Source organism: Pithys albifrons, chromosome 24 (genome assembly GCF_047495875.1).
Source record: "Pithys albifrons albifrons isolate INPA30051 chromosome 24, PitAlb_v1, whole genome shotgun sequence".
NCBI lineage: Eukaryota > Metazoa > Chordata > Aves > Passeriformes > Thamnophilidae > Pithys > Pithys albifrons.
The window spans coordinates 15,377-37,785 of NC_092481.1; the positions used below are offsets into that span (position 1 = coordinate 15,377).

At 40.7% G+C, this 22,409-nt stretch overlaps 1 protein-coding gene across 2 annotated transcripts in view; it reads left to right on the forward strand.

Annotated features, from left to right (window-relative positions):
• RLF (RLF zinc finger) overlaps window positions 1-22,409 on the forward strand; it is a 48,151-nt gene that overhangs the window by 5,831 nt on the left and 19,911 nt on the right. The window contains exons 3-4 of one of the 2 annotated variants that reach the window (XM_071576781.1): window positions 6,534-6,615; window positions 13,687-13,819. In XM_071576781.1, coding sequence (XP_071432882.1) covers window positions 6,534-6,615; window positions 13,687-13,819 — 215 coding nt within the window. The remainder of the gene's footprint in view (window positions 1-6,533; window positions 6,616-13,686; window positions 13,820-22,409) is intronic. The other variant, XM_071576782.1, reaches the window with a different exon arrangement.

Genomic DNA, 22,409 nt, shown 5'->3' on the forward strand with positions numbered 1-22,409 from the left:
CCCATATGGGTAGAGCCCTTCCCAAATCTTTTCACAAAGCTGAGCCATGCACCTGAGAAGGATAAGTTTATGTGGTGTTCGTGATGTGCTGGTCATTCATTGCTGGTAAGATTTCATTGAAGGAGGAACGGTGAAGATTAAAACTTTGAATACAACAATTATCATAGAATAGAAGTGATTCTGTGACAGTTTTTCAGTCAGCTGTTTTTGATTTCTTAGAAGCCTCTTCGTTGCTTTGTTATCTGAACTCAAGTATCATTTTCAAGAAGTTTTTTGCAGTGAACTTGATCAGATGCTTTATTTGTAATGGACTAACTTGTGGTATAAATCAAGAACTCAGAACGGTCCATGTGATGCCTTGAATTTTGTATTTTTATTTTTTTTTTAGTTATGAGAAATATGTGAACTGGGAGGGTTTGGGGTTTTTTAAAACCTTCTGTCAGGAGGGAAGAAACATGAAATGTGGAAAACTGTATCTTAATTTGACAATTTAAGACTTTAACTGTTGAATCATTTACCTGGTACATAATACACATACTTTTGGCAAAATATCCTTATTGCTTTTGCAGGCCGTTCCCTTATGGATAGAGTATTCTTGTTGTCATCATATTAGCGTTAATTAGCTCGTGTATTCTGTTGTTTCCTATCCATGTCACTTTAAAAGTTTGTCTTTTAGTGTTTGTGTGCAGGTCATCTGTACCTGGAGTACTTCCTATATATTTTGCCACTGTTACATTGGGGAATAAATCCCAATTCTGTATAAAAATTGCTTTTCTCTTGTTTAGAAAGATTGGAGCATTCTGCTTCTGCTTATATGGTTTCTTTCAGCTTTCAGTGTGAGGACTTTGTTTGCTGTTACTTGTATATTCAGAAAACCTTGTGGTGGAGGACAGTAGAAAGGCTGACTTGAGACCAATAGAGAGACTGACTTGATGGAATCTCCCCTGTTCTTGTGAGGATTACATTTGAAAGGAATCTAAAGAATGAGAAATCCAAGGAGTGAGGTCGAAGACAGGGTGAGGTAAATGGCATATCTAAAATAACTCTTAAATGTTTTTCTTTTCATAAGTTTCTAAGGGAGGAAGAAAAGTTAGAGCAGGGAATTTAGTTAGGTTTCATGAGCGAGGAACACTGTTACCTGGTTAGGGACATCAAAACATACTGTTCCTGTGTAATTGTGATTTCTGGGGAGACAATTGGGTTACCCACAGCTGGCATACATAGTTGTGCATTTTCAGACTTGAACCTTGATAAGAAATTAAACAAGCAAGCTTCCTGTTTTAAAGAAGTTCTCTACTTTGTATTGAAGTCCTCATTCCCTTCCAGCAGTCCTCCTGGAAAAGAGGGAAAGAACTGCTCCTGACATCTTTCTCAGCAGTGTCAGCCAGTAACAGCAAAACTCACTATACTTTGGCTTTCCCTGTCACCTGTCCAGGTCCATTGTGTTTTCACAGTACATCTGATGTGATGTAAAGACTTTGCCCCCCGTAAGAAACATGATGCGGATGCAGCGTGAGACCTTGTTGGTTCACTGTTTAACCTTAGGAAAAAAGGAAGTTGTTTTTGTAGATTACAGATTGGACACATAATTGAGGTGGGGCCTATGGGGACGAGAATGTTCTTCCTGGACATGGCTGGGAAGGTACTTACATGCTTTGATGAAGTGGAACTTAAACAGCTTGTTTCTACAGCCCCAAACACAGTGTATTCTTCTCACCCCCCAGTATAACAATTTTAAAGGTGTTGCCTCTGTAGAACAATTAATAAAAAATTAGCTTTATCACAGACATTACTGAGTTAGTTAACTGACTATTGTTATGAATGTCAGGAGGCCCTTGAAGAAGCTGATTGTTCAGTCAAGCTTCTATGAGTGCTTTATTTCCAAGTATGCTGTGTGAGGAGGAAGGTGCCATTCATGTTACCATCAGTGTGAGAATTTTACTTTCACCTGAAAATGGCTTATGTGGTTCTAAGATTAATAGATTCAAGCTAAAACAGTAGAAAGAATTGTTCATAATTCATGTTGTATTTGCCAGTAGCTACGATTTGACTGCTTTCCACTTTTCTTCTGTATGTTGTGATGGCACTGAGCTGAAAGGGAGTTTACTATTTCTACAACTTTTGAGAAGGTGTTTGTATGCTTTTTCAACCGTAAAAAGAGAAAAGAGCTCTGAATGTTGTCTGGTTTAAGTAGCAAAACTGGTCTGAACAGTAAGACCAGTCTGCTTCAAGCTTGCAGTTCTATCTTGCCTACTGGTTTGTACCTATAGAGTCTAACAGATGCTGCTTCTGGGAAGAGTGTAGTTGCTTGTCACAGCACCTCTGTGAGCAAGCACGTGTAACAATTAGGTGTTTGTCTAACAAAGGAGTTCTCAACCTAATAAACTGTTGGAGTTTGATTCCCTAACTGCAGTTTGATTCTGTAACTTATGTTTACTACTTTGCTGTCTATCGTTGGGCTAATTCAACTCTTAAAAAACACGGGATAATTCCTGGCAACAAGTGAACTATTCCTGTTGATCATCCAATGTATAATTAGTCATCTTTGTGATTCTAAAATTAGGGTAGGAAAAGTGTTCTAATACAATCTAAAGAAGACAGTTCTAAACGGTTTTAAAAATTAATTTAAAAAATTTCTGTGAATGAGATATAAAGTGATTACAGAAAAATTTTATGCAAATAATATGTTAATTTTTGCCTAGAGTTATTTCTTTCAAAATAAAGACATTCAAATCTAGGAGACCCTTATTTTCAAGTTGAGTTTGAGATGAATATTTATTTTTTTAATAATGTAAACATTACAGTTTATGGTAAAAATTGTAATTAAATTTGGAATTGAGTTTTGTATAGGTAGGCATTGTCGTGGTACTGATAGAGTGGGGTGGAAAGGCTTGGCTTCATGTGTTGATCCTGGTATTTTGATTTGTGGCCTATCCATGACACATAAATTCTGTTTAGTTGCATTACAATAAAGAGGGAAATGGGATTTTGAGGAGAGAGGCGTGTTTTGAAGTATTAAGGACAAAAAAAGAATTAACAGCCCTTTGTCCCTCTTGGCAGTAGGGAAGCCTGGCAAGTCTTTATGCAGCTGTGTGTTTGAGTCAATTCTTAAAAGCTTAGTCAATTCACTTCAAAATCTAATTATTTTTCTGCCCAAGATATTTTAATTGGGTTGTCTTGGATATTACTTTTGTCTGTGCTTTAAGTTGTTTTACATGGTGACTACACACCTGGAGCTCTAGATTTCTCATGAAGTGATTTCCAAACCAGAGTATTTGGTGTTGGGATCCTGAGGAAGACTTGAGGACTTTCAACAAAAGAATTTTTGGCTCTTGGTTAAACCAGTCCTGTGTTACTACAGTAGATGATAACTGGAGGCATAAATTCATTCTCCTTGTCTTCCTAGAGTGTCATTTCACTCTAGGATATGCTTTGAAAATGTAATTGCAGATTTTTTTGCTGTCCAAGTAGGACCTTCAGTACAGAAAAATAATGAGTAAAAACTTGCTTTATAATTTTGTTTAAGCCTGTTATTTTATGTAACCAGTATCATATATGAAAAACTAATACTCTAGAAAAGGTAATTCCAGGAATTAAGGGTGTGGAGGTAGCTGGGATTGGTTGATCAAATCTGGAAATGAGATGTGCATCAAGACTTTTCAAAAGCACATTGACCATGAAGTTTGCGAAGGTCCTACTGGACGTAGAAAATGTATGACATGCATGAAAAGTGGACACATACCTAGTGATTTTCTTATTTTGTTTTTTTGTTGTTGTCTTTGGAGGGGTGGGGTGGGGTGTTAATATTAAAATAGAGTTCAAGTGCTGTGAGACTTTGTGAAGTTGTTTTGATAGACTATTAGCAACCACCTGGGTCTAGACATCTAAACTGGTGAGTTAGCTTGTATTGCCAAGCTTGAGTACAAGGCAAAAGAAAGTCTGGATTATTTTATTAAATTGAGACCTGTGCCAGAATATCTGGTGATCCTCTTGCTGGCCTTTTCATTGACATAATAATGCCTGAGATTTTTGTGCCTAATGATGTGAGTAATGAGGGAATGACAGTGATGAAGGCTGTGTATTTTTTGCTAGTCTAAGAAAAGTTTTTAGAGCTTTTGGAGGTCTAAACTTGTATTTGAAGGAAAAGGAATGGGCAGTGAATTTAGACTTGAGATATGAAAAGGATGGCCAGACATTTATTCAGTGTTTGTTCATTCAGTCTTGTTTATGTGTATGATGGCTGAATCTGGCTAAAAACTGATAAGGCGTAGCATTTGGTAGGTAACTGTTGAATGCTTTTACCAGAGGTCAGGAGGAAGAGGGAAAGGAAAGTCATGTTTGCTTTATGGTCATGTCTTCCACTTCCCCAAGCTTCACTCTTCTATCTGTGGTAAGGTTAAATGTCTTACCGTTTTTTTTATAATGTTTGGGAGAGGAGTTTTAAAGACAAAGTGGCATGAGTTGCAACTATCTAACAGTGTATGTGTAGCTTATAGCACTGGTTCAGTGTGTTCATAATGTGTGGAGTCTTATATTTTATATTATGAAAACACTTGTCATATGTAAATTATGTGAATCTCTAGACAGTGTCATAGTTAACACTTTTAGTTGGATTAGGTGTCCTGGTAACAGAGAAAAGGGGTGGAGTTTTTAGGGCAGTGTGGGTATGACCACGGTGCTGATTCGGTATCACCACGCCATCGCTGGGGGCATGGTTTGGCAGGAGCGCCGGAAACCTGCAGTTGCCTCACTCGGCAGAGTGGGGTGGACTGTACCCTTGTATGTATGGCCAGACTTCGCAAACGAAGATTAGGGAAGGGCTCTCCCCACGTGGGTGTGCCCTTCGAGCCTACGCAGTAGAGTTTTTAGGTGAGGCACAGCATGCGCAGAACTGGCCCCACTGTTTCAGTCCTGAGTTCCATCTGCCACGGCCCAGCGAGCTTGGACAGTGACAGTGAAGACTTCAGGACTGTCTACAGCACCCGGTACTAACTGGGGCTGACCCCGAGATCTGACGGGATCGGATGGCAGGGAGGCATTAACTGCCCGGTACGGTCTTCACTGAGACTCGAACTCACGACCTTGTCATCCAGAGTCGGGAGTGCTCACCATTACACCACGGGACCGCCCTACTGTACCCTTAAAGCTTCGGCAAACTTGTCCGCTTCTGCTGCCCGCTGGCTGCCCCTCCAGTTTTTCCTCCCAGGTGTGACTGTGGAGTTGTGGTGCTGAAACGAACAGCTCCGAGGCACAGCTGAGCCAGCAGGGCTGGGGAGTGGAGTGCAGGCTCAGCGTACCGGCAGAGATGTTTTGACCCCAGCACACAGCGGAGGGGAGAGTTGAAGGCAGGAGCGCAGGCAGCTGCGGAGAACTGAGCTCAACCAGTGGCTGCATGATCTCTATTTGGTCGAACTAGCTTCCTGGGTTTGTTTGTCCCTGCTTTCTGCTGGTTTTGGGCTGAGAATGAATGGGGAATATTAAACTGAAGGGGCTCTCCTTGCCCGGTTGCTTTTGTTTCCCAGTGCCATGTGGTGTGGCACTGGTGACAGTCGCCATATTGCCTTCATCTGGAGACCACGTGTGCGCTGTCTTCAGGAAGTGTTTTTTTCGTTCCCTGTGGTGAATACCCTTTTGTGGGTAAAACACCTCTTTTGTATACTTTTGTTTTTAATACTGGTGTGCTTTTAGTAAATTGTTAATTTTACTCCTAATCTCTCATTTCTTGTCCCTTTCATACCAAAAGGTGTGGGGGAAGGGTAGTAGCTTATTTTCATTTCCCTATAGGTGTTAAAACCAGCACATGAGGTCAAATTGTTCTGTGGAGCAGTATGGTCTTAGGTAATCTGCGTGTCCTATACAAGGCTGCATAGTCCCTGTTTGAGAACAATATAGGCAACAGTCCTGCCATCCATGGCTGGTTGCAGTCTGTGCAATAGGTATTGCAATGCTCCCCCATTTGGTATCAAAGGCTCTGTAAGGTGTTTCTAGGAGTCTGTTTCTGTGCTGATGCTCTTCTTGACATAACTTGTCAATCTACCTCTTTTAGGCTACCTTTAGGCTTCTGTTATCCCGGTCTGTTTCTATGCTGATGCATGTGTTTTCTTTCAAACCATTCTATAGTTTTATTTTCTTAGATATATCAGTGTGGAAACGTTAACTTAGGTGAAGCTGATTTTATTCTCCCTATGGACAAAGAAACCATGCTGGGTCTTATTCAGAAGGGTTATTATGTTTACTTTGAGAGGAAAGTGTAGAAATTCTGTGATGCAATGTTCCTGAGCCACATCGAACAGCCTATGTCGTATAAGAGTGGCTACAATCTTAAATTAGCAAGATTGTGCATAGTAAAAAGGAGCGCTCTTTCCATATGATGAATCATGCCTGACTCTCAGGCTGTTAACTAGCCTGTTAGGTGTTTTCAGTGTTGCTATTGTTTATTATCTGAATGTTAAGAAATATGTGCCACAAATACTACTTAGTGGAAGAAGAGAATGTGTTCAGGTAGTTTGTTTACTTGCCTTTTGCTTTTCCAGGAGTTGTTTTGAGCTACTGCTTTCAATTCCTGAAAGTGAATTGCCACATGAGGTGTGGTTAGGATTCCATCAGTCCATTCAGGTAAGTGTTCTGAATTTCTTTTTTGCAATTTACTTATCTTTTAAAAAAAGCTGCAGTTCTGTACTTTCTCTTCTACCTTTCCCTGAATCCCCCCTGTCCTGCATTGCTGTTACCCAGGCAGCGGGAATTTCTGAGCAGCAAAATACTTACTGCAGTTACAGTATTGGAAGCCTTAGGGCCAACAGCAAATTTATAACTGTAGTCAGTGGCAACTGCAACAAGAGAAGCATAGCAAATCTTGATCTTGTGGTTTATGTGAGAGAAGGACTGACTGAGATGGAGTGATGTAATAGCTCTGAAGCATTACTCTGAAGATAACAGAAGTGCTTTTGTGAAGGTCTGAGTGGCAAGTTAGTGTCTGTGCCTGATTTGAGAGGGATGGAAATCGTTGAACAGGTCTTTAGTCCAGGTGATTCCTAGAGGTGTTTCTTCTGAGGTGTTGCTGAAACAATCTCATATTACTATGTTCCTACACACAGATCAAGATGGCTACTGTAGAGTGTGTAGAAGGAAGAGATGTTTTCAGGGTTTTACTCTGGAGGTAGTACCTAGCTGTCTGCAAGAACTTGTGTTCTTCATGGAGCTGAAAGACAGGAGTGGTATTGCTATGTTCATATTGATAGACACTTTCAGGGCCGAGGACTGCTCTGTTGCTACTATTGCCTGCTCTGGCTTTAACTGTGACTGGTGAAGTTGAAAGCTAGTATCAGTTAAAAGTTACTGTCTTGGGTTGAGCTGGCAAAATGCCAACTGCTCAATACAGGGTGTCTGAGCCTCTCTCCCCCTTCCCCCGACCCCCGCCCCAAAAAGGGAGGAAAAACCCCATGGAAACTTTACACATTAAACCTAAACTAATTATATATATTTAGAGAGAAAAGAGAAAATTAGAATTACAATATAACACACACCTACACAAGTTAAATGCAACAACAATCTTCTACTTCTCACCAAATACACTTCAAAAGACACTCAAAAAGGCAAAAGAGAAAGAATAACAATAAAATGTTTTACTTTGTTGAACTCAAACAAAATGCAAGGTAGCAGTAAGCAGCAGCCAAGGTCCACTTCAGCAGGACAGCAGCTGCGTGTCTTGCCTCTGCTTTGGCCATGATGGGAAGAGAGAGAACACCTTCTATGCTACTGTATTTATATCTCAGTTTGCGTCATCTAGTATGAAATATTTCTTTGGTTGCTTAAGTCAGGTGATACCTGTCTCCTAATCTACATAACATTATCGGGGCTTACTAAAGTTAGGCCTACCAAAAGGCTTACTAAAACTACCACAGTTATTTAAGTGAAGACTCTGGCAGAAAGTAGGTGGAAGTGAATTTAGACCTCGCAACTGTCCTTGTACTTAGCACAAGACCTTATATCCTTATGACTAGGGATTTCCTCAGTCCCTGAGGCTTGGTTGCTGCTGCAGTAGCTCTGAAGGTGCAGGTTCTGAAGGAGTTTCTACTTTTGTTTCACCTACAGTGAGCGAAATAGCAGGTGTGAAATTTAGTAGACTGGAGATGATTGGCTACCACAACCTGTCATTTTAAACTGAGAGGAGCAATCCAGTAGAGCTTTGTAGTCCTGCTAGTAGTGGAAGGGACAGAGGTTGTCTGTGGCTGGTGACTTCAGGTGTGGACAGACCTTTTCCTGAAATACCATGGAGTATTTATTTATTATCATGGGAACCCTAAAAACAGTTGGGTGTGGCATGTACTTGGGAATAGGAAGAAGTGCAGTAAATACAGTTTAAATCCTGTGGTTTACTGGTGACAAAGAATTGTCCTTTATTTTGAGTGCGTAAGTCCTGTGACTCCCTTACTGACTGTAGCAGGTCACAGTGGACATCACAGCACTCCAGAGCCAGATTTGAAGGTGTATCAGTTCATTTTTTCAATGTCCAGCTATGCCACCTGTTTGGCTGTTGGCTAAAGGCTTAGTCTGTGCTCCTGACCCATTCATTTGTGAGGATGCCACAGGTAAGGGTGGTCAGCCCCAATTTTGTCTTTTGTGTTTGGGCTGATGGAAGAAGTTGAGAATTATTGTTTCCCAAAGGAGTTCTTAAATTCACTAATCCAGCCATTGTTAGATAAAGAGAAGTGAATCAGAATCACAGAGGACCAGGTTGGAAGGACCTCAGGGATCATCTGGTCCAGCCTTTCTTGGACAGAGGCAAGGTCCAAACAAGATGGCCCAGTGCCCTGTCCAGCCAAATCTTGAGAAATGTTGAAGAATCCACCACTTCCCTGGGGAGAGTATTCCAGTGGCTGAAATCTTCTCATTGTGAAAAATTCTCCTCATGTGTCCAATCAGAATTTTGCCTGGAGTAACTTGTACCCATAACCTGATACCTTTTCCATGTGTGTCCTTGCATGAAGGGAGTATCCATCTTTTTTGTAGCTACCCTTTAAATATTAGAACATGGTGACAAGGTTTCCCTAAGCTTAATGAGCTCAAAGGCATGTAAGTTTTCAAGTGAGATGACCTACACCTGAAACAAAATGTGCCTCCATATTCAGAGTATGAGAGGGCATGTACAGACTTTTTTTCATTTTAGCAGAGATATAAAGCAGCAGTTTGAATGACTAGCTTTTAACTGGAGGGATCTGCAGGGAGAATTCATGTTACCAAGGACAGTAATTTCTATGAGGTAACAAGCCTGTGTATTTCTCGGTTTCTGAAACAAGTGGCTGAGCAATGGCTGTGGTCAAAAGGAACAGCAAAAGTCACAGGATCCACAAAAACTCACAAAATTTTATTAGTAAATTACACACTTGACATGGAAATTGGTATGTTAGTCCCTGACGTACTATATAAGCACACAGCGGGGGAGTTTGGGTAAAGGAATAAGATGAAAAGGAAGGGAGAAAGAAAGACTTGAAGAGGGAGAAAAAAAAAGAGAGAAAGAGATCACTAGTCCTGGTTCCAGTGTTGGTCTAGCTGATGGGATGCCCAGAGTCCTGGAGATGCCACTTGGACTTGGTGAGAGGTACCTTTTCGTAGATAGATTTCCCTGCCCTGAAGTTAGATTTCTCACTTTCTATGCAAATTATTTATCATGTCCAGTCAGTTTTTTCAGACCTTTCTGGAAACTAGTTGAAGGCTTTGGGGTTCTTAGGTAGACTTGATCCCCCGCTACAATCCATCCCCATTTCTTAGCCTCATTACCACACTTGTGCTGGGCCCTGTTGTGCTTTTCTCCAGGAACTGGAACAAGGATGTTTGTCCCAGAGAAGTGTTGCCCTTACCTCCTCATGGCCCCCTCTCCACTCACATCTTGTTTTTTCTTATGGTCTTGTTACCAACAATCCTTGGTTGGGTCCATAGCATCCAGCTATTGGTGTTGGAGACATACTCATGAGCCCCTTACCTTCCGGGATTCTACAAAGGGTGATGCAAGCCCAGATCTCTTTAGAACTAAGGCCACTGCCAGGTGTAGTAGTATATACTTGGCTTTTGTAGTGACCTTTTGAAATTATGGCTTCCAAGTTAAGCACTCATCTAATGTCACCATAGTTCAGATAGTTACCTGATTAAATGTGGTGTTTTGAAACCTTGCTGAAGAGATTTGTGGACTTTTACAAATAGGTACTTCTAATGAGATTTTGAAGTAGCACTCTGGCAGAAATCAAAGTGGGAACATTTGTACCCTGCCCTGAAAATTGTAGGGACCCACTTGTCACCAGAGAAGGAGTATGCAGTCAATATAGAGAGCAGTAGAGACCTTCTGACAGTTCTGACAGGAATCACTCATAGGCTGTCTTGAAGGTTTAAAGCCTGTGACCATGTTAATGTGCAAATCTTCAGGCAAATCTAGCAGCAAGGCACTGGAAATTTGATAGATGTAAATGTGCTTATTGCTTTCCTAACAAAAGAGGCAGGTGTGGCTTCTGAGGACTATAACTCCTAATGTGGAACAGAGGTATTTTCAGATCCTCCTGCAGTAATTGTTGCTCTGTAATGATCTGCACAGGTAGTGAGAGTTGGTGAAACGTCAAATAAATTTTTTGTGTGAAAGGTAAGAGCTTGTATTTCAAAGCGGCAGGCTGTGGGGACTGTCCTAGATCTGAAAGTGGAGTGTCACTAATGTCCAGCTTATATACAAAATGCTATGAAAAGCTTTATTTGGTGTCTGAACCTCTTTGTTCTGTTATCCTAAATAACAGCAGTTATGTCCTGCAGTCCCCCATGAATCCAGTTTTCCTTATTTCTAAGCAAGACCAGAGTCAGCCTGTGCAAGATGAAAACAAGTTATGAGATTATATGTCAGGAGTATCAGCATAGATTTATACAGTGGCAGCAAGCAAAAGGTTGCAGATGCAGGTGGGGAAATGCTGTAAAATATTAGTGAAAAGATTGGAGCAGAATTAGAACAGAGCTCTTAATACAGGTAAACTCAGTTAACTTGGGGAGGGAATTCAGTGGAGAGATACTGTGGGAATCGATATAGTCTGGTCAGTTGAGGAAGATAAAACTGCGCATTTAAGGATGGCCTTAGTGGGAATACAGATCTATTGTTGTGATTACTGACTATGGGTTGTGGCACTGGGTTCTCTTCAAGCCTTATAAAGAGCATTAATGCTTTCTTTAGAAAAGTTGTCAGTTGAGGGCGATCATAAACTAGAAACTTTTGTGATATTGTAGGAGGTGCTGATCAGTTTAAACTGCCAGGATTGAAAAATCTTGGTGTCCTCAGTAAACTGTTCAAAGGATTGTCTTTTCTTTTGAACTTTTTCCATAGGCTCTTACTGTATTATCCTGTTCTGACTTCATCTAGAGTAAAATATTCTGTCCTGCTCTTTAGGACCTGTTTATGTTGTCCTAACGTAATAAGATCTATGTACTTAAATGTTGCATTAGATTTATTCAGAGGCTTTTGATGTATCCAAAATAAGTTTTCACAAATATTCCTATTAATATTAGCCTTGTATTCTTCAGTAGGTCCAATATAGTTCTGCTGAGCATCTATAATGGAAGGGGAGGGTACTGCAGTAATTAGTTACTTATGCTATATATGAAGTTGATGAATTTCATATTTGGTATTTTGATATCTCAAACAGTGCTCACTCAGCAAATCAGTTTACTTTTGTAATAAGCCTGTTCTTTCTCACCTTCTAAGGTTCTTTCAGCCCTTAAGCATGAATGATCCTCATAATTGGACTGGGCTCTGCTGGCTCTGTACTTGTCCTGATACCTTCAGGTTAGAGGAGAGTTGCTGTTGGGAAGACATTGTCTGGATCACAGAATATCATAATCTCAGGGACAGCAGTCTTTTCAGTAGTAGTACCTGACCCATGTCCAAGTTGTATGATTTTTAATTTTTTTTTGTCAGCTACATCATTCTGACAGTGATGGGCTGCTCTGCCTGTCTCTGAGGCCATGGCTTGTAGCTCGTCAGTGCTTTCCTTGGTAGTTCTGCCCTTCCCCAAGGCATAACACCTGTACTGGATGCCTTTGCAGAGCTGAGTTCAGCCTTCTAGGTGAAGTTTGAACATGTAGGCTAAGTGCTGATGGGTTTTTTTGGACTTAGTCTTTGATCTGATCTACTATTGAGACTGGTAGATATTAATGCTGTAACATTAGTATGAGGGAGGGGAATGCACAGTAGCAACCTGTTGTATTGAAAAGTCTTAATTCTGTATGTGCTGTATAGTTGAGAAAGGCCAAAACTGGAGGTTGTCAAAATACGCTTCTATTGATTTTGTAGGTAAGACCCAGTATCCTTTCTACCTGCACACCTGTAACTGAGGATAAAATAATATTCATAGACTTCTAGGGGATCATAACTGCCACTTAGGAAAATTGATCTGTGGTTGGTTATTTCATGCATATATATTTAGCTCAGTTTGTTGTTTTACACTGAGTTTTTAAAGCTGTCCTGAGGCTACAACTTGAGCATCTTTTGGCAGCAGTATGGACTTAAGCACTAATATATCATTCACCTGCCTGATTCTATTGGCATGCCATTTAGCTCAGTGCAAAGTGGGGAATTGATTATGCTTTAATTAAAAAAAACAAAAACAAAAACAACCACTCCTCCCCTGAGGCTCTTTCTGGTGAGTTTGGTTTACTGATCCAGTTTGCACAGGAAGCAAAGACTTGAGAGGAGGAACAGCTGTGTGAGCATAAGGATTGCTTAAGTGATGTTCTCAAATGCTTAAACACAGTGTGAAACCTTTGTGTGTTGTAGCTCATGTCTCAGTCTCTGTGTTGTTAGCTAAGAGCAGTTTGAGCTCTGCTCAAGAACATGTAAAGTCACTTGCATCTTCAGGGTCCGTCTGTGACACTCCAAAATTGCTTTTTTTTCCCTTTGAGCTTGTGAGTAACATTTCAGGCTCAAGGCCAGAAATTAGTCATCATACTTGGTTATCTTTGCATCTGCCAATTAGCCCCAACTCTTCTACAGATATCAGAAACTAGTTTTTGACATGGTCTCACTGGTAGCTCACCCACCAGTTTTACTTTCTTTATAATAATTTTTAGAAGTAGCTTGGTCTTTAACATTTGGTTTCAGTTAGCAGGTATGCTCGGAGCTAAGAGTTGGAGCACAGTTACAGCAGTTATCTAAAAATAAAATCAACCTTGGGACAATATTTACAGAAATCTTGGGTACTGCTAAGGAAGGTGAGATGGTTAAAGTAACACTGAATGTACAATTTTACACTGTCGGCATCTTGTTACTCACTATGAAAACTATTTAGCCTTCATTACAGATTCTTCAATAGCACTATATACTTTGATACAAAATTGTTCTTCGTCTTTTATACAATAATTCCTGTAGTTTTCTCAACGTACATGGAGAAACATTGCAAAAGTGTTACAACTGCGGAATAGACTTTTTGAGTTAAGCTGTTTCAGTTGACTCAGAAGTCTGACATTGGGAAATTTTGCTGTAGGATTAGAGAACTGAAAGGACATTGAACTATTAAAATCCCAATGCAGACATGTCCAAGCAATAATGACAGAATGGTGTGTAACTATTAGAATAAAGTGAAATATTAGGACAGATATTGTAAAATTATATTGGCCTAATTTTTAGCAGAGACTTTTAATTACTTTCTTTTTTACGTTTTATAGGATTCACATGATGCTTTACTGGAATTTGGGAATAACAACCTCCAAATATTGGTGGATATCACAAGGGAAGGAGTATGGAAAAATCCAGTTCTTCTTAAAATTCTATCCCAGCAACCAGTAGAAACTGAGGAAGGTAAGAGTGTTATTTTAGAGATGATGTGTGGTTGTTAAGAAATGCCCTAATTCAGTTTTGGTGGGTAACCAGTGATTTGAAGTCAGAAGAGAATTGCATTTCAAATTATATTGTGCAATAGTATTTGTGTGTTGCTAAAGAGCGTCTATGATGAAACTGTCTCACTGGCATTTTTAATAATGTGTGCAGCTGAGCTGGTGCATCTGTGCTTGGGCTGTACTATCCATCAGCTTGAATATTTCAAAACTCTATTTTAAAAAATAATTATTTCTTTTTCCATCATAAAAATACAGAAATTTTTCTTACTGAGGTAGTTTGTTCCTCATAACTCTGTACTTTTAAATGTTTTCCTGAATGCTTCATGGGGAGAAACTCTGTGTTTCCATACTTTTGAGAAGCATAAAAGATTTATGTGGAAGGTCAGCTTGGAGTCTTATTATCTGTGGGCTGGGAATCATACTGTATTTAGACTATTGAAATGAGATATTGAATCAGAAAGTGTTGAGAGGTGAAGAAAAGGAGATTTTTAGTGTCACTTTATGTAATGTCTTTTGAATGTCTTTTCTTAAACTCTTCCTTTACTCACTGGTTTTTTTTTTCACATCTATTAGTTAAGTACTTTCAGGTATTTTATCTGTTCCATGAACAGTACACTGGACAACAGTTTGCCTCTGGTAATCTAAAGTTTAAAATAATACAGAAGGGAAGAAGAATTTAAGATAATTTCTGCAAGATTAAAGAGAACAGAAAGGGATTTTAAATCGAGGTGTTTCTTCCATAGTAGAATCCTTCTTTCTGGCCTTGGGTAGCCCCTCTTTCAGTTGTATTATGTCAGTACCTCTTAGTAAATAAATTAGAAACATGTTATGGTTATTGAGAGAATATGTTGCTTCCATGTGATTAAAAAAAGAGCAGCCAAAGGTGTGCTGCAGTCTTTGCTAGCCTTCACTTCAGGTATTAATAGTATGGCAGAAACATTTGAACTCCTGTTTTGGTTTAAACCCGGATGGAAAAATTGAGCCTCCCTCAGCTGCTCCCTTCCATGCCCTCACACACCACACCAGGGGAGGTAGACAAAGGCAGAGATTCTGAGTTGAGTTGATTCGCCCACATTGTCTGCACCTGTGCTCCATCCACAAGTCTGAGACAATGGAAAACAATGACAGACAAATCCCCCAGTAGGACTGTAACCACCCCACTATTCCACTCACCACTTGCTCCTCCCGAAGACAGGAACAAAATGCTAGTGCTTCCCTTTTTCTTCCACCAAAAGCTCTGTCCCACTCTTCCCAGAAGTGAGAATCTCTTGCTTCTGCCCTCCGTGGATGACATGGGTGGTAGAGAATAACAACTTAGACACATGCACACAGCTCCAGGCTCCTCCCCCTCTCATCCTTGACTGAAGCTAGGGCAACTCCAAACAGCATTTAGTCCTATCTTGAAAAGAATTGCATTCCCCTCTAACATCCTGCCTTGGAGTTTTTCATTGGCGGTGTTGATAAGCCATCCAGTTGGACAGCTGCTCAAGGTGAATTTCTGCTCAGAAGTGTAGGTGTCCATTTCTGAGATCACTTGGCAACCTGAAAATATTTCTTACAGTTCATTATTCAGTATATGTTTTTGTGTTTAGCTAGATCTGAATAGATGCGCAGATGAGTTGTCCTCACTGGTGTGTGTTTCACTGGATCTCAGCAGAGGCAACAGGACATTCATTGGAGCTTTTCTGCACAGCTACATTTTCAGGTAGTTTGGAGTAGTCCACAGGCATGCATACACAGTCTGATTGTGACTCTGGAACAACATATTAGACCAATCTTGCAAAAAAGCACACTTCTCAAATAAATTGTAAGGTGAAGTGGTAGACACTTTAAATAAAACACACTTCTGAGAAGTCCAAGATCTGCCAAATTGTTGCTTCTTACCAAGCGTCTTGCATTTGTGACAATCTTGGGGTTTTCCTTGCTTTTATAGGGTATCAAAGAGCAGATAAACTGAGAAAACTGTCGTCCTTGTAGCCTGTGGACATGCAGCATAGCTGCTTAGACATAGCTGCAAGATCTTTTTAGCTGTCTGAATGTGTCCTCTTAGCAGCCAAGCAGAATGGTTTAGATACTGGTTGTGTGTTTTCAACTGATGGTGCAGGGGATGGTAAACAGTAGCAGAGCTTATGTGCTACCTGAAATGTACAAAGACAGTGAGAGCACCATGTGAGAGTGCTGTCCTGTCCTGCTCTGCTCTTCTGGCTTGGAACAAATAATCTGAAAGTGGTAGAGCAGAGGAGTAGGATTATTAGTGATGCAAATAGGGAGATAGGAAACAGCTGTTTAATAGATAAAAGCACTTCAAAAGTAATGCTTCAGTAGCTAAATAAGTTGGTGCTGTTACATTATAGGGGATGGAAGAGTTTTTATTTGGTGGGGTTTGTTTTTGTGTGATGCTTTAAAGGTAAACTGGAAGGAGAAATGAACCAACACAAAAAAAGGAGATTATAAGTCAAAGTTATAACTTAATAAAAATATTAGAATAAATGCAGTGACACAAAGAGAAATTGGTTTTAACCCACAAAACCCAGCAGTCTAACCCAGCCCCCTGGGGCAGAAACACAGTGGGGTTTGGTGGCCCCTGTGCTGAGCCCCACATGGTTCCTCCGAGTCCAAAGGAAAAGGAAGGGACAAACCTGTTGGTGCAGATGATGGCACAGTCGGGGCCAGAGTGGTGGGCTCCTCCTGGCCAGGCTCTGCTCCTCCTCTGCATCCAAGGAGTGGTCCCAGAAGTCCCCAAAGGCCAAGATTGTCTCCCCTCAGGTTTGGGTGGGAGCCCCCAGTGCCTCCCCCAGGGCAGGGAGTTCCACAGTGGATGATTTAACTCTGAGTCATGAGGTGGTTTTGGAATCGTTGCTGGCCCATGGGCAGAGCTGAGCCCTCAGGTGGGTGTGGAGGTGCCAAGGACTCCCTGCAGGGGAGTTCTCTCAGCTCCTCTGCCAGGCTTCTTTCCCAGCCAGCTCCCAGCCTGAGGGCTCAGCTGTGCCCTGGGCAGCTGCTGCCAATGGGCCATTGGGAACAGTTGCTGGGCAATGAATCGAGGGTTTAGAATGCACAGCTTTGGTCACACCCACACAGTGGTAAACTGGTCCCACCTGCTGAACTGGGACATCTTGTTAGCCTCTTGGAAGACGAAGAACACAGTGAACAGGTATTGGAGGTTTGCAGGGAGTTGTAGGAGAGAACATAAGGCTAGGAAAGACAATGTAGGGCGCAGAATTCTGTCTCCTGTAGTTGTTGCCAAATATCCAATACCATTTCAAAGAAATTGAAATAATGCATATTGTGAGTCATAAAACTTTAAAGTGGTTCAGGAAAAGAGAGGTAGTCCTGCAGGGAGCAGGGAGTTAGACTGATAATCTTCATGGATCCTTTCCACCTTGAGATATCCCATGATTCTAAGTAGATTGAGGCCATATGTAAAGTTTACTTTCTTCTCAGAAGGCAAGACTAATGTGCTAGGCCTGTTAACATACACTCTGGTGCAAGACAAAATGAAAAGTTTAAGAAATCTTGCTCTATGTGCCATTATGGCATATTATGACATGGAAAATCTTTTGACTCCTAGATTATGATGCTAATGTAACTGGTTTAACCTCTTGGTATCGTGAGACAGATGTAATTCAGTGACTACAGAAGTTACTGCTGAAATATGAACTGATCCATGAAGTTGTATCATGTTATGATTAGTAAAGTCTTGGCTTTGTCTTCTGTTTCTTTGTTTGATCTCTTATTTTCTCTGTGCTAGACAGTCAGATGCTGCTGTGATTTCATTTGGCTTACAGAAAGTCTGTCTTGGTAGCTGGAATTACTCTTGACCTTGTGTAGGACATGGTTGGAGCTCATATTAAACAACTGTATCTAGATGTCTGTTGGATTAACTTAAACGTTTTTTGCCTTCAGGAATCATATCAGGCTAATGCTTGTTTCTGTAATAGGAGATTCTAAGTCACTGATAAGTTACCCCATTTGTGTTCCTTCTGACTTGTGTTACTCCTTTGATCTGTATGATGTTCTCTGCTGCCTACCAAACTCCATTTGATAGAAATAGCAGAAATCAAAATGTACTTTCTACAGGTCCTAGCAGGCATGGCAGTTCTGCTGCTAGGCTTGAGGAGTAAGGACTGCAGAAGGAGCTCCAGTGCAATGGGCTTTCAGTTGTTTTAGTCAAACTGCCATTTTATCCTTCAGTACAAGAGCAGCTTCACCGAGTATCTCCTGAAGTTTTGTTGCAAGTGGGTCATTTATCAATCATCTAAATCTTAATTTCTTTAAATGGCTTGTAATTCATGATTTTTGCAGGTTTGTGATGTCAGCCTGAAAAGCATTGCTAGTTTTTTCTGCTGTGGGACACTGGTAAACCTGATCTGAGAGTAGCTCGATGTGCCTAAATGGAGCTGTGTTTTGTGAACTGGTAGTTCATGTCAATGATCATCAGATGCTTACTTGAATGAACAATCCTGAAGGTGCCTGCACCTGCCTTTCTTGTTTAGAGTTCTTATTATTTTTAATGGACTGGCCTGGAAAAGTCACTGATGTCAACTGTAAATATGGTTTACCAAATTTATTTCAGCTAACGTTCCATACCAGCTTACATTCTGTCTACTGCTTCTATGGCTGTTAATAAATTGCACTGCTGTGTGCTAGCGTGGTGGTTCCTGATTTTCACTGCCAGCTGTCTTGGAGTGGTCCTTTGGGGCATTAATATTTGCTTGAGGAAAGGGCCGTAAAAAAATGATTGCTGCTTAGGCCTTGTGGATGACTAAATGATACAAACATCCCAGTATGACTGTAATCGATACACTTCAGCAGTTGTGACATCCCACAGTTGTTCTGTGCCTTGGTTAGCTAGTTTTAATGCTCCAATTCCAAGATTTTTATTTTTTTCTTTTTTGTCTTAACAAACAGTATCCTTTATGATGAACAAGTAGGTTGGGGTGAGCTTGTTGCTGTGTGCAGCACATGAACACCAACATCTTGGTATGTCTCTGTGACCAGAGTTGGTTTGTAGGAAAGCTGGGAGAACTGTTCACCACACTACTATTGTACACAGTATGCAGACCTTGGTGTCAGTTGTGCATACTCAACATATGTTGTTTCTGTACTTCAGCTTATTGTTGCCCTGTTCCAGAGGTACTTTCAGCAGAAATGCTCATGCAAGATGCTGTTTGTCTTGAGTTTATTTATAGTGGTCAGAGTCTTTTCATGCTCTATGCCATCCATGCTTTATAAAGGTTGTATCAACAATATTGTGGTGTTATTTAAATTAATCTTTTACTGCAAGTGTTTTGGGTGAGAGGGGAAGCTCTTATCATTACCTTTTGGTTCTAGGATAAAAGCTCTTTGGATATGTATAGAGTTTGAAAATGCACTGCCCTTTGACTAAAGAGTTTTGAAGTGGGAAGGGTTGCAGGGTGTCTGTGCTGGTTTTTATAGCAAGCTGTTTGAGTCTTGATGTTTGGTAGAACACTGTGACAGAACAGACAAGAGCAGGAGGTCTAAGAAGAGAAAGAACAAGAAAGTTTGTTCATGGACATATATGGTAATGTAACTTTTTTAGGATTGAGGATTCCTTTTTTAGAAAAGGGGAGTTGCAAGCAAGTTGCTGGAAAAAAATAGACACTTGAGAGGAAAGCTAAGTGACAAGATAGGTGTCTAACTAATGACTTATTCCTGAATTTTGCTCCTGCCTTCATCACTTACTGTGTGCATGACAGAGGAGCTTGGTTTGTTGTTTTCCTCCTTTGCAGAGTTCACTAAGCATTCCCTTAGGTGTTAAAGAATTAGCCCAGGGGCACAGACCTTCCACCCTTGGGGAGCACGTGTTTACTGGCCACTCCCAAAGGTTGCTGAAAGTGGCAACCCTCTCTCCTGTCCACCTTCACCAGCAAGTTCCTTTCATTTGTGCTGGAAGATAAAAGTGCGATTGTTAACCTGAAAGTGCTTAATTTGTCTGCCTGACTGCAGGTACTCTTAAAATGCTTCCCTGTGTCTTGACTTGCTGGCTCTGACGTGTCAGTAAAACTTAAGCAGTTGTCAAGTGCATGTCTAGCTGTATAAACACGAGGAATCTAAATAATTCTGAGAGTAGGTAAAGAGAATATCTTTTTTTTTCCTAGTATTTCTTTTATTCTTCAAATGGACCCCAAAAAAAATTTATTCTGTAAGCTGAAAGCTGTAGAAACAGGGACTACAGAACTGCTTTAAATTGGTTGTAGGCACTAAATCCCATTCCTACCAGGCCTGTGAATAGCAGGCTCCACTAGGAGAGGTGAGTGATCTGATGACGCATAAGCCAGTCTTCTGGGAGTCTTCTCCCTCAACAATGGTCTCCTGGCCATCCTGTTGTGGTAGCAGCCTCTTACATCAAATAGGATCTGTATTAAAACACTGTTAGCTTTCCTTGATAAATTTTCAACCATGATGTCATACAGATGGAATTTTTAAGGAAGAGAGGATGCTTGCTTCCTAGCAACTGGAGATCTGGACATCTTACTGTAGGCTGTCTTTTGGTCAGGTGGTTCTTTTTGCTTTATCCATTAAAGATACTTTTAAGGTGACGTGTCAGCTGGGTCAAGAGTTTAATGTCAGTAGTTTTTCCTGTGAAAAATAGGAACCATTACCACAGACTTGAAGCTTAAAATGATCTCTAATGGGCCACTAAGCAGACTTCTGCAGAATACAAGTCTCACTATAGGCATGTGGTACTCCTGAAATGGGTTTTTAGTTCAGGTGCACATTATAAGCCTTCTGCTAATTAGTCTAGTGTCTGTTAGAACATGTTCTTTTTCTGTCTGGACAATAATATAAATGCAGAAAGCATGAAAACTTTCTTGTTCTGTGTTGCATACAGACTTTCCCTTTCAGAAATTTATGTACTATTGGTTTCTTAGCTAAGATGCTAATGTAGTGGAAGAGCCATTGCATACAAATACTTTCACTGAAGTTATTAGTCTAAAGCAAACTTTTTTTTTTTAACTAATCCAGAGGTTCATGCTGGCTCCACAGGTAACTGGTTGACTGCAGCTGCTGCAGAACACCATTCTAGTATGTGTTTTATCAGAATGTCTCAAGCATTTCGGTTGTTCTTCTACAGTTCCTCAGACTGTTTGTTCTTTGGTTGATATGTATTACTGCATGTAGTATAAGAATGTATTGAATCATCTCTTAATTCTCAAGGATTTTTTGAAATATGTACAAATCTGTTCATTTGTGTCAATCTGTTCTGTAGATGTTAATGATAAGCTAGAAATAGCACCACAGATGTTTTGAAGCATACAATTTCATCAACCAAGGCAAAGTACATGTACTTTAGCAAAGGTTTTGATGCTGTCGCTCACATCAACCCTGGATTAAATGTCCAGCACACATTTCGGCCAGTCCTTTGTATGTTGGGTGAGCAGTGAGCTGATGGGCCAGGTGCAAAGTCTTACAGTGAAAGAGGTTGTCAGCCTGATGACCGGTCACTGGTGGGGGTTCCCAGGGCTCAGTTTTAGTGCCAGTGCTCTTTAATGTCTTTGTAAGTTATCTTGGTGCAGGAGTTGAATGTATATTCAGTAGATTGGCTGATGATCTTACATTAGGAGGATCTGTGGTCTCCATCCAGGGTAGAGAGGCCTTACAGAGGATCTGGATGGAGCAAAGAGCTGGACAGTCATCAATCATATGCAATTTAGCAAGTGCTGACTTCTCCACCTGGGCCATGGTAGTCCTGGTTATATGGACAAAATAGGGGATGGAGAGCAGCCCCATGGAAAGCGATCTGAGGGTTTGGGTTGACGGCAACTTGGCTATGGGTAAGCCATGTACCGTGGTAGCCAGAGGGGCTGACTGTGTCCTGGGGTGCATCAGACACAGCATTGCTGGCTGCGCGGGGCAGGTCATGGAATGAAGCTGTGTCAGGAGCAGCACAGGTTGGACATAAGGAAAAGGTTCTCCACCCAGAGGGTGGTTGGGCACTGGAACAGTCTCCCCAGGAATGTGATCACAACACCAAGCCTGCCAGTGTTCGGAGAGCATTTGACTGATGCTCTTAGTCATATGGTTTAATTTCAGTAGTCCTGTGAGGAGCAGGACTTAGGGTCCTTTCCAACTGAACTTTTTTTTCCTATGGATAAACACCTGGGAAGAGAATTAAACTAAATCTGTGAGGTTTTGAATTCAAATAAGTACATTTTGCTAACTACTTACAAAAATTTTCATAGTTGCATTTTTACTCTTGAAGTTTGAATTAGTTATCAAGTGTCATAATGATTATTTGTATTTGGTTGATCTAGAGCATAAGCCTAACATGTCTTAAACATAATTCTTCAAAAGTACTGTGAAGATAACATTTTCACTCAACTTCATTTTGTGTATTTTAGCATTATGTGGGGTTTTCAGAACTTGGGTAGAAAACTCTCTGGTTGAAAAGCATCTAATGATTGGTTTGAAATATTTTTGATCCTTTGGAATATGAAGCTACAATTAAAAGGTGGAGATTCTGAATCTCAGTTAAACTCTTAATATTTGTCTGGTGTGGTCGGTGTCCTTTAGCCATTGCTGTGGCA